The sequence below is a fragment of the Heptranchias perlo genome, chromosome 22 (genome assembly GCF_035084215.1).
Source record: "Heptranchias perlo isolate sHepPer1 chromosome 22, sHepPer1.hap1, whole genome shotgun sequence".
NCBI lineage: Eukaryota > Metazoa > Chordata > Chondrichthyes > Hexanchiformes > Hexanchidae > Heptranchias > Heptranchias perlo.
This window is the reverse complement of record NC_090346.1, coordinates 23295269-23307710: the sequence shown is the minus strand read 5'-3', so window position 1 is coordinate 23307710 and position 12442 is coordinate 23295269. Positions and strand designations below refer to the sequence as shown.

Here is a 12442-nt window from a genome sequence, read left to right as displayed (position 1 = left end):
GTGACTTATGGTTCTGACATGCCACTCAAATTCAGAGGCCCAGAAAGGGAATAATGAAACTGTGGAATCTCAGTCCCATAGGTAGTAAATAGTTCCTAGGGGTTTTTAAAAAAGTTCTTACTTTGTCTTTTTTTCCTTTCTCTATTTCACCCTATTTCCTTCTGTTGTTCACTGTTTCTTTCTCTATCCTTTTGTTTCATAACCATTAGGCACGACATTCATGAGGTCCCAGATGCAATGTTATCAATTTGCTTTTTCAGCAATTTGTGATGCAAATAGTGCGATTTGATGGGCGAGATAAAAAAGTCCAGTTCGTCACTTGCCGTGAGATGTACCATTCTAGCAATTTCTGGGCCAATATTTTTAGTAGGGACGGAATAGGTATGAAGAAGGAGTGGCAAAGGAAAAAAAATGCTGCAAAAACATTAATGTGCACAAAAATGGTTCAGAGTCAATATGACCAGAGATCAAAGATAATGATAGAATCTTAGATTCTCACAGCACAGGAGGCGGCCACGGTGCCTGTGCCGGCTCTTTGAAATAGCTATCCAATTAGTCCCACTCCCCTGCTTTTTCCTCAAACTTGCAAATATTCCTTTTCAAGTATTTATCCAATTCTTCTTTGAAAGTTAGTATTGAATCTGCTTCCACACCCTTTCAGGCAGTGCATTCCAGATCAAAGCAGCTTGCTGCATAAAACAAACAAACAAACAAACAAACAATCGCTCATCTCCCCTCTGGTTCTTTTGCCAAATATTTTTTTTTAAAAAAGGAATTGTTACATTAGTGGCATTAGACTACAGCACCCCTAATTGTGAGAGAATGGAGGAGAAATCTGTCGACAAAGCAGGGAAATGAGTAAAAAACAAATTGTTCTAGGGCATCAATTTTGTTGTTAATTGGGTCGGGGAAGGAATTAACTAAAAGTAATGGAATTCCTAAATGTTTGCTGGACTCATTCCTCAAGCAGTATGTTCATATTCCTACAAAGGGAGAGTGATTGTTAATGTAGTTATGAGTATAGAAATAGCTCAGGTAGAAGAGTTAAATGAATTAAGCGTGGGTGAGCACATCAGAGATAGTAACCACAATATGATATGGGTTAAGGTGCAAATAGAAAGGGAAAAAAAAACTTGTACATAAAAAAGGGTGCCAAATTGGACTAGGGCAGATTTTAGAAAGAAGAGTGAGCCACCCAAGTTGAGGTGGAAAGAGAAATTAAGACACAGGTCTATCGAACAATAATGGGATTTTTTTTCAAAAAATGATATTGCAAAGTTGCAGAATAAATATATACCATTAAGAAAAAGGAGACTACTTCAAGTCTCAGAATGCTGTGGATAAGTCAATAGATTAGAAGTAAACTAAATTGAAGAGAAGGACATATGGTGCTTATAGGCAAGATTAAAATAATAAAATTAAGAATGACAAAATAAGGAGATAAGCTTAATGAAATCAAAGGAGTATGAGTCCAAAATAAACAGTAAAATTATTCAAAAATATCAGTAAAAAGAATTCTTAAATGGGATGTGGGAACCCCAAGAAAGGATAGTGAGTTAGTAGAGGATAAGTGGAAAGCGACAGGTATAGTTAACTAAAACAAATTACTGCAGAAATCTGAAATAAAAACCAAAACTGCTGGAAACACTCATGTTAGGCAGCATCTGCTGAGAAAGAGTTAATGTTTCAGAAGTGTGATGAAAGGTCATCTACCTGAAATGTTAACTATGTTTCTCTCTCCACAGATACTGCCTGACTGAGTGTTTCCAGCATTTTCTGTTTTTATTATAGTTATAACTACTTTGCTTCAGTGTTTACAATAGAGAAAAATATTAGGAAGGTAAATCTTGAACTGGCTAAAAAGGGAGATGAGATACTAATACTTTCACTTTATTTATTGTGGCGTTAGAGTGAGTTCAGCTAAAAGAGGATGATGAAGTACCAGGACCTGATGGGATACATCCAAGGATACTGAGGGAACTAGGGGAAAGATAGCAGAGGCCCCAGAAATTATATTTCAGTGTTCTGTTGAGTGATGTGAGCCAGAGGACGAGAGAGTGGCCAACGTAATAGATATTTTGAAAAAGGGACAGTTCTAATCTAGGTAATTAGATACCAGTTAGTTTAATATCTGTGGATGAGGCAATTTTAGAATCTTTAATTAAAAAAAGTGGTGAAATTACTAAATATCTGGAGAAAATAATTCTAAGTAGCCAACAGATTTCAGAATGGAAGATACTGCTTCACAAACCTGAAGTTATGTGAGGATGTGACAGAGACTGAATGGGGAAAAACTGCAGTGGACGTGCATGGAGTTTTCAGAAAACCGTTAACAAGATACCACACTTTAAACTTCATATAGACTGGGCAAATCAAATTGGCAAAGGTAGTTTGGAGGAGTTCGTGGGATGCATTTCAGACGGTTTCCTAGTGCAATTAGGTCATGGAACCAAACAGGGAACAGGCTATTTTAGACCTTGTATTGCGTAATGAGACAGGGTTAATTAGTAATCTCACAGTAAAAGGATCCTCTGGGGAAGAGTGATCATAATATGACTACTTTCACATTGAGTTTGAGTGTGACATACTTCAATCCAAATCTAGAGTCCTAAACGTAAATAAACCCAATTACATAGGTATAAGGGGAGAGTTGGCCAAGGTAGATTGGGAAATTAAATTAAAAGGTATGACAGTTGAAAAGCAATGGCAAACATTTAAAGAAATATTTCAATACTCAACAAATATACATTCCATTGAGAAAAAACTCCACGGGAAGAGTGATCCACCTGTGGCTAACTAAAGTTAAGGATAGTATTAGATTAAAAGATTAAATGCTGCCAAGAGGAGTAGTAAGCCTGAGGATTGAGAGAGTTTTGGAAACCAGCAAAGGACAACTAAAAAACTGATGAGAAAAATAGAATATGAAAGTAAACTAGCAAGAAATATAAAAACTGATTGTAAGAGCTTCGACATGTATATAAAAAAGGTAGCAAAAGTAAACATGGGTCCCTTAGAGGCTGAGACATGAAAAATTATAAAATGGGAAAAAAAAAAAACAGGAAATGGCAGATGTGTTAAATATTTTGTATCTGTCTTCACAGAAGACACAAAAAGCATACCAAAAATAGTGGGGAACCAAAGGGCTAATGAGAGTGAGGAAATTAAAGTAATTATCAGTAGAGAAAAAGTACTTGAGAAACTAATGGGACTAAAAGCCAATAAATCCCCTGGACCTGATGGCCGACATCCAAGGGTTTTAAAAGAGGTGGCTGCAGAGATAGCGGATGCATTGGTTATAATCTTCCAAAATTCCATAGATTCTAGAACAGTCCCAGCAGATTGGAAGGTAGCAAATGTATCCCCGCTATTCAAGAAAGGAGGGAGAGAAAACACGGAAATAGAGGCCAGTTATCCTGCCTGACATCAGTTGTCAGGAAAATGCTGGAATCCATTATTAAGGAAGTGGTAACAGGGCACTTAAAACATGATATGATTAGGCAGAGTCAACATGGTTTTATGAAAGGGAAACAGTGTTTGACAAATTTACTGGACCTTTTTGAGGATGTAACTAGCAGGGTAGATAAAGGGGAACCAGTGGACATAGTATATTTGGATTTTCAAAAGGCAGTCGATAAGGTGCCACACAAAACATTGTTACACAAGGGCTCATGGGGTTGGGGGTAATATGAGCATGGATAGAGGATTGGTTAACAGGCAGAAAACAGTACGGATAATAAAAAGGGGCAAAATAGAATATGAAAGTAAACTAGCAAGAAATATAAAAACTGACTAAGAGCTTCTACAAGTATGTAAAAAAAAGTAGCGAAAGTAAACATGGTAAACAGGTCGGCAGGCTGTAACTAGGGGTACTACAAGGATTTGTGCCTGGGCCTCAGCTATTTACATTCTATAATAAATGACTTGGTTGAAGGGACCGAGTGTAATGTATTGAAGTTTGCTGATGATGCAAAGCTAGAGAGGAAAGTAAGCTGTGAGGAGGACACAAAGTCTGCAAAGGGATATAAACAGGTTAAGTGAGCAGGCAAGAAGGTGGCAGATGGAGTATAATGTGGGGAAATATGAGGTTATTCACTTTGGCAGTAAGAATAGAAAAAAACACAGAATATTTTTTAAATGGTGCGAAACGATTAAATGTTGGTGTCCAGAGAAACTTTGGTGTCGTGGTACAAGAAACACAAGAGGTAGCATGCAGGTATAGCAGGCAATTAGGAAATCAAATGGCATATTGGCCTTTATTGCAAGGGGGTTGGAGTACAAGAGTAAGGAAGTCTTACTACAATTGTACAGGGCTTTGGTGAGACCACACTTGGAATACTGTGTACAGTTTTGGTCTCATTAAGGCAAGTATATCCTTCCTTAGGAGGTGGTGCAATGGAGGTTCACTAGATTAATTCCTGGGATGAGGGTTGTCCTATGAGGAGAGGATGAGTAGAATGGGCCCATCTTCTCTGGAGTTTAGAAGAATGAGAGGTGAGCTCATTGAAACATCTAAGATTCTGAGGGGGCTTGACAGGGTAGAGGCGGAGAGATTGTTTCCCCTAGCTGGAGTCTAGAACTAGAGGGCACAGTCGCAGGATAAGGGGTCAGCCATTTAAGACTGAGATGAGGAATTTCTTCACTCAGAGGGTTGTAAATCTTTGGAATTCTCTACCCCAGAGGGCTGTGGATGCTGTGTCGTTGAGTATATATTCAAGGCAGAGATAGATTTCTGGACTCTACGGGAATCAAGGGTCATGGGGATTGGGCAGGAAAGTAGAGTTGAAGTTGAAGATTAGCCATGAAACGGGTAATTACTGAGGCCGACCGGTTCTGGGCCATTGCTTTCCCTCGGCGGGGAGCGGGTAAAGCCACCAGAGAAATCATTAATTTGGCCAAAATCTGGGAAGTAGTTGCTAATGATACGGCAGAAGCCTTAAAGGAAACGAGCGCAGAGATGATAACCATTCGTACGGTCACTTTACAGAACCGTATGGCCCTTGATTACCTACTGGCAGAGAAAGGGGGAACATGCGCACTAATTGGATCCGAATGTTGTACCTACATACCTGATAGTTCAGAGAAGATTACTAATTTGGCTGATAACATCCAAAAGGAAATGGAGAAACTCAAGCAGCCCTCTTCGTTCACTCTTTGCGGCTGGGCAACTGGGTGGCTGGGCTCTATCGGGACTTCTCTAGTTCAAGAGTTAGTCATATTCGTTGTTATAGTTCTTATAGCTTGTTGCTGTGTTATGATGTCTAATTTGGGTACACATACAGCGGCCACAAATTTAATGGTGCAAGTAGAGACGGCAAGAAATGAGATGCAGGAAGAGTTTGAACGGCAAGGGTAATGCTCGACTAGGATATTGTCCTTTATGAAAGACAAAAGGGGGGAATGTGGAAGTGCATGAAGGGATACTTGACCATATTAACTCTATTAATTCACTTAACTCACAAAGTTCCTCATGAAAACACATAGAAGCACAATTGTGTAATTACTTTGAGTTTCTCATTGATAGCTGTCCTCCCTTTAGATAGGGAGGTAGCTGACTACAGAAATAATGGCCATATAGCCTTGAGACTAGCTACAGCCCTACTGATAATGAAAGGCAGAAATGTAGGGAAAAGCACTTTCCCAGGCCTGTGTGCAAGGTATCAAGATGGCTGTGGGAACTCGAGGGCAGGCTCCCTATTTTGATTGACCAACTACCTGAGCCAATAAAGAATGTACTTGTACGTCCATATTCTATAACAGGATGGACGTTGTTTACCGAATTGTATAAACGTGAGCTGTTTCTTTAACTCGGCGAAGTTGTACCCTCAACCATTGTTTTGAGGTGCTCTTCCACTTGTATACAAGTTAAGGTGCAATAAAGTTTCTCTTTGTATTATTTGTTTGGGTGTTAATGCATTTGTATAGTAATAAGTAATATTAAATTTCGACAGCCACATAGCCTACTCCTGCTTCTATTTATGTTCACACAGAATACTGGAGAACATCAATTGGTATGGAATTAGCAGGAGGACAAGGATTAAAAACTGGTTAAAGGGAGGAAACAGAATAGGCACTGAAGGCAGTTTCTCAGTGGTTGGCAGCATCCCACAGGGTTCTGTTCTGGGACCACAATGACATTGTGTACATCAATTATTTGGATATAGGAATAGAAGGAATGGTACATAAATTTGTAGACATAGTAAATAATTCTGAGAACCGAAGGAAGCTGCAAGGGCACATTGATAAGATGGTGGAATGGGCCAAAAATTGGCAGATGGAATTCAATGTCACGTTCAATTCAATTACAATGTTTAATTTTTATGTAACACCAAATAAATCTCAAGATACTTCCATAAACTATCATCCTGCTGAGTTAACTACTTACCCCACAAAACAGCAGAAGAGGCAGAATAAAGTATTCAATAAGCCTACTTCATAGGTGATCTTAGTTGTGATAGCCTGCTGGCAGTGAGGGCACATGGTTTGCACTGGTGCAGCTTGAAACATCTCCCCCTGCAGCACTGTCACTGTTGTTGCTGCACCTGGGGGAACTATAACGGTTGCTGTTTGTCCACTATGAGGAGCATAGTGTCCAGGAGGGGCTGCGTAGTGCCCAGGAGGGGGTGGGTAATGCCCTGGGGGTATATAATGGCCAGGTGGTGGGTACTGGCCAGCTGATGGATAATAACCTGTTAGGAAAAAAGAAAAACAAAAAGGCTTTTGAATTGCAAATATATTTAAGGGAAAAGAAAGTTATTAAATTAAAAACTTCTGACCAAGCTCACACCAAATCTCAAGTTGCAGCACCGGTAACTTACATTCCCACACACCAAACAAGAATGGTAATAAGTGATGTTTTTTTGAACTTAGGTGAACCGCAATGGTCTTTTACAGTCCTGTACATTACATACAACACTGACAAAACAGTAGGCACTCAAAGTTAGCAACATCAACATTCTACAGTGCCCACACCTGCTCACTGATGGAAAACTGTAGCCATGTTCCCAGACAGTTCTGCAAATAAAACACTTCTATCCCTTGTGCACCATTGTTAAGTGATTAAAACCATTGGAATAGCTATGGATGGCCTATTCCCAGCCAGAATTTATCTTCCACAAGGATACATAACCATCATCGCAGTTACTTGGTTTATGTCATGTTCTGAATTTATGCGAGGAACATAAAACAGATTGTACAGTATAGATTGAGGCAAAACTATTTTTTAATTCAGTAAAAGGTACCTTGAATGAAGGCTGCTCTGACAGATTGCCTGTGATGTGGTCATGTGGTAGTTGGTGGGGTCATCACAGAAGCCAGCTAATGTGTACGTCATGGAGTGACAAAATTGTCAACAGTAATTTCCACAGTATAAATTTTTGTCATTATGCACCAGCCAATGAGTAAAATTATGACCAATTCAGTACTATGGATTTACAACCATAAGGAACTAGGTTAAGACTCATTTTTACTAGAAACTCTACAGCTGTCATCCCGTTAGTTTGAGCAGATTTCTACCCCAAGCATCAAAGTGGAATGACTGTTACCCAATGCCTTGCCTAGTATCGCAATGCTTGAAGGAAAGCGCAGGAGTTATATATGGTTGATAATATAGTTGTGGCCGTCCAATTCACTGAAACACATCGGGTGCCTGCTCCACATATTGTGATGAGCCCGGAGAGCCAGAAACGTATGCAAATGAATTAAACTCATTATCCAGCATTGCAAATTATTGCCATAAATATATATTTTTTAAAATGGTGAGAGAACCATTTTCTTCTTAAAAACAGACTTCAATATTATTTCTTGTTAACACAAGGTTGAATTCAAATAAAGCAGCTGCTATCATTCCACAGGGACTTTTCCAGCAAAGTCCACATTGTAGAGCAAACCTGGCCCATACATTAACTGCAAATGACCATCTCAACACTATCATTCCACTATTAAAGTGGGCATCACTTTCAGCAGTGAGTTATACCAATAAACTCAATCACACCAAAGTTTTAGAAGTTTAATTACCATGTGGTGGCATGGGCATACCACCCTCTGCTGGTGTGTGAAGAGGTACAAATCCTGGTTGTGCCATTGGCTCATAAGGAGGTGGCCCAGCATCTGGTGGGACAGAATATCCTTGAGGTCGAGTGGTGGCAGGTGGCATATACACTAAAGAAACAGGGAAAATATTTTCAACATTGTAACAGAAGTACAACTGATACAAATAACATGGTACAAACTATAATCTTAAAGAAGCATTTATCAAGGAGAAATCTTGCTGGGGAATCTAATCTAACTGACTCTCAGCTTTCACTTGTTAGAATATTCATATTTTAAAACAAAACACTCTTACCCTGGATTATTTTGGGTTTTGTATCTTAGCTTATTCTCATGGGTGAATCCCATTTGCCCATACCTTTGAGAGGTTGATTCTTGCCTCAAGATCTAGGCGAGCTTGCAGTAACGTGCCTGGGAAGCAAACAGTAAGCCACCACCCCCCCACAGTGAAATATGTATTTGTAATGCTTTTATTTTATCTAAAATCTTAATTTGCACGTGAGATTTCATTTACTGAGGGAAAAAAAGTCAGATTAAATTTTCCCCTCCCCCAAAAATTGAGTAATTCAATTGGATCACCTTAATTTTTTTTCAAATCTATATTAGTATGATTGCCTGAATGTCATTCAGGATTGATGGCTTTTGACAATGTCATTGGCAGCTTTGTAGCAATTTTTACTAGTTTTTTTTAAAACCTTTCTCTGCCTCTGATTTGCCACTGTTCTACATTGAGCCAATAAACAAAGTGCTATGGAAAAAGTATAACAAACAGGAAGTACACACTAGGAGCAAAATTGTAATAAATTAAAAAATTAGACAGATGATTATTCATTAAAATCATTTAAATACATTAAGAAAACTGCACAGTATAGGTTTGGACACTAGTGAGCAAGCTTTCATAACAAAATAACTAATTTTTTAACATTTTAAATTGAACTTTGGTTCTAACCTATACATGTGTTCTGATTTCTTTACTTTTTGTCTATAAATGTTTTGCAAATTAAAAAGGCCTATTAATACTATTCATAATTCAGATCACCAGAACAATTTTAACATTTATTTTAATAAGTCTTCAGATCCTTTCAAGATGTCTTCAATATATGGTCTTCAGCCCACGTAGAGCAGATCGATTCCTTAAGTGTCTAATTTCACTAAATTTTCTATGAAATCTTTTATTCTAAACGTTGTTTCTACCTGTTGATGTTGGTTGTCCTGCTTTCTCTTCAAGCAATGGAGCAGAAGGCCCTGCAGGATATGGAGGTGGTGGTTCTTCAGACATTGCTCACCACTGTTGATTTAAGAAAAATGAATTAACCAGGAAACCAAAACCTTGTAGACTTTAAGATTACAATTCTGTCCTTATAAAACAAGGATTCTCAAATTGGTACATGTTTATATATTAGTAACCACCCAAATTACAGGCCCAATATAGGAACATAGGAACAGGAGTAGGCCATTCAGCCCCTCGTGCCTGCTCCGCCATTTGATAAGATCATGGCTGATCTGTGATCTAACTCCATATACCTGCCTTTGGCCCATATCCCTTAATACCTTTGGTTGCCAAAAAACTATCCATCTCACATTTAAATTTAGCGATTGAGCTAGTATCAATTGCCATTTGCGGAAGAGAGTTCCAAACTTCCACAACCCTGTAAACTCCTTAAAGGGAGTGGTAAGTAGTTTTTCTTTCCTTCTTTTTTCTCTTGACATTGTTAAGCTAACTTAAGGGTTAAGTCATGGCAGGAGATCCCAGAGCCGTGTCATGTTCCTCTTGTGGGATGTGGGAATTCAGGGATCCTCCCTGTGTCCCTGATTCCTTCACCTGCGGGAAGTGTGTCCAGCTGCAGCTACTGTTTGACCGCTTGACGGCTCTGGAGCTGTGGATGGACTCACTGTGGAGCATCCGCGATGCTGAGAAAGTCGTGGATAGCACGTTCAGTGAGTTGGTCACACCACAGATAAAAATTACTGAGGGAGATAGTGAATGGGTGACCAACAGACAGAGGAAGAGTAGGAAGGCAGTGCAGGGGTCCCCTGCGGTCATCTCCCTCCAAAACAGGTATACCGTTTTGGATACTGTTGGGGGAGATGGCTCACCAGGGGAAGGTGGCAGCGGCCAGGTTCATGGCACCGTGGCTGGCTCTGCTGCACAGGAGGGCAGGAAAAAGAGTGGCAGAGCTATAGTGATAGGGGACTCGATTGTAAGGGGAATAGACAGGCGTTTCTGCGGACGCAACCGAGACTCCAGGATGGTATGTTGCCTCCCTGGTGCAAGGGTCAGGGATGTCTCGGAGCGGCTGCAGGACATTCTGGAGGGGGAGGGTGAACAGCCAGTTGTCGTAGTGCATATAGGCACCAACGATATAGGTAAAAGACCGGATGAGGTCCTACAAGCTGAATTTAGGGAGTTAGGAGTTAAACTAAAGAGTAGGACCTCAAAGGTAGTAATCTCAGGATTGCTACCAGTGCCACAGGCTAGTCAGAGTAGGAATGACAGGATAGCTAGGATGAATACGTGGCTTGAGAGATGGTGCAACAGGGAGGGATTCAAATTCCTGGGCCATTGGAACCGGTTCTGGGGGAGGTGGGACCAGTACAAATTGGACGGTCTGCACCTGGCAGGACTGGAACCAATGTCCTAGGGGGAGTGTTTGCTAGTGCTGTTGGGGAGGGTTTAAACTAATGTGGCAGGTGGATGGGAACCGATGCAGGAAGTCAGTGGGAAGTAAAGTGGTGACAGAAACAAAAGGCAGTAAGGGAGAGTGTACAAAACATGACCGGACAGATGGTCTGAGAAAGCAGGGCAAAGACCAAGGGAAATCTAGATTAAACTGCATTTATTTCAATACAAGAAGTCTGATGGGCAAGGCAGATGAACTCAGGGCATGGATGGGTACATGGGACTGGGATGTTATAGCTATTACTGAAACATGGCTAAGGGAGGGGCAGGACTGGCAGCTCAATGTTCCAGGGTACAGATGCTATAGGAAAGATAGAGCAGGAGGTAAGAGAGGAGGGGGAGTTGCGTTCTTGATTAGGGAGAACATCACGGCAGTAGTGAGAGGGGATATATCCGAGGGTTCGCCCACTGAGTCTATATGGGGAGAACTGAAAAATAAGAGGGAGAGATCACTTTGATAGGATTGTACTACAGACCCCCAAATAGTCAACGGGAAATTGAGGAGCAAATATGTAAGGAGATTACAGACAGCTGCAAGAAAAATAGGGTGGTAATAGTAGGGGACTTTAACTTTCCCAACATTGACTGGGACAGCCATAGCATTAGGGGCTTGGATGGAGAGAAATTTGTTGAGTGTATTCAGGAGGAATTTCTCATTCAGTATGTGGATGGCCCGACTAGAGAGGGGGCAAAACTTGACCTCCTCTTGGGAAATAAGGAAGGGCAGGTGACAGAAGTGTTAGTGAGGGATCACTTTGGGACCAGAGATCATAATTCCATGAGTTTTAAGATAGCTATGGAGAAGGATAGGTCTGGCCCAAAAGTTAAAATTCTAAATTGGGGAAAGGCCAATTTTGATGGTATTAGACAGGAACTTTCAGAAGTTGATTGGGAGAGTCTGTTGGCAGGCAAAGGGACGTCTGGTAAGTGGGAGGCTTTCACAAGTGTGTTAACCAGGGTTCAGGGTAAGCACATTCCTTATAAAGTGAAGGGCAAGGCTGGTAGAAGTAGGGAACCTTGGATGACTCGGGAGATTGAGGCCCAAGTCAGAAAGAAGAAGGAGGCATATGACATGCATAGGCAGCTGGGATCAAGCGGAACCCTTGAAGAGTAGAGATTGCCGGAGTAGAGTTAAGAGAGAAATCAGGAGGGCAAAAAGGGGACATGAGATATGAGATTGCTTTGGCAGATGAGGCGAAGGAGAATCCAAAGAGCTTCTACAAATACATAAAGGGCAAAAGAGTAACTAGGGAGAGAGTAGGGCCTCTTAAGGATCAACAAGGTCATCTATGTGCAGAACCACAAGAGATGGGTGAGATCCTGAATGAATATTTTACATCGGTATTTACGGTTGAGAAAGGCATGGATGTTAGGGAACTTGGGGAAATAAATAGTGATGTCTTGAGGAGTGTACATATTACAGAGAGGGGGGTGCTGGAAGTCTTAACGCGCATCAAGGTAGATAAATCTCCGGGACCTGATGAAATGTATCCCAGGACGTTATGGGAGGTTAGGGAGGAAATTGCAGGTCCCCTAGCAGAGATATTTGAATCATCGACAGCTACAGGTGAGGTGCCTGAAGATTGGAGGGTAGCAAATGTTGTGCCTTTGTTTAAGAAGGGCGGCAGGGAAAAGCCTGGGAACTACAGACCGGTGAGCCTGACATCTGTAGTGGGTAAGTTGTTAGAGGGTATTCTGAGAGACAGGATCTACAGG

At 40.8% G+C, this 12442-nt stretch overlaps 1 protein-coding gene across 2 annotated transcripts in view; it reads right to left on the bottom strand.

Annotated features, from left to right (window-relative positions):
• The window catches only part of cdip1 (cell death-inducing p53 target 1), a 43136-nt gene that overhangs the window by 6932 nt on the left and 23762 nt on the right, over positions 1-12442 (bottom strand). For both annotated transcript variants that reach the window (XM_068003144.1, XM_068003145.1), the window contains exons 2-4: positions 9241-9334; positions 8014-8157; positions 6383-6686 (exon numbers count right to left, since the gene is read on the bottom strand). In XM_068003144.1, coding sequence (XP_067859245.1) covers positions 6383-6686; positions 8014-8157; positions 9241-9325 — 533 coding nt within the window. In that variant the 5' untranslated portion in view covers positions 9326-9334. The remainder of the gene's footprint in view (positions 1-6382; positions 6687-8013; positions 8158-9240; positions 9335-12442) is intronic.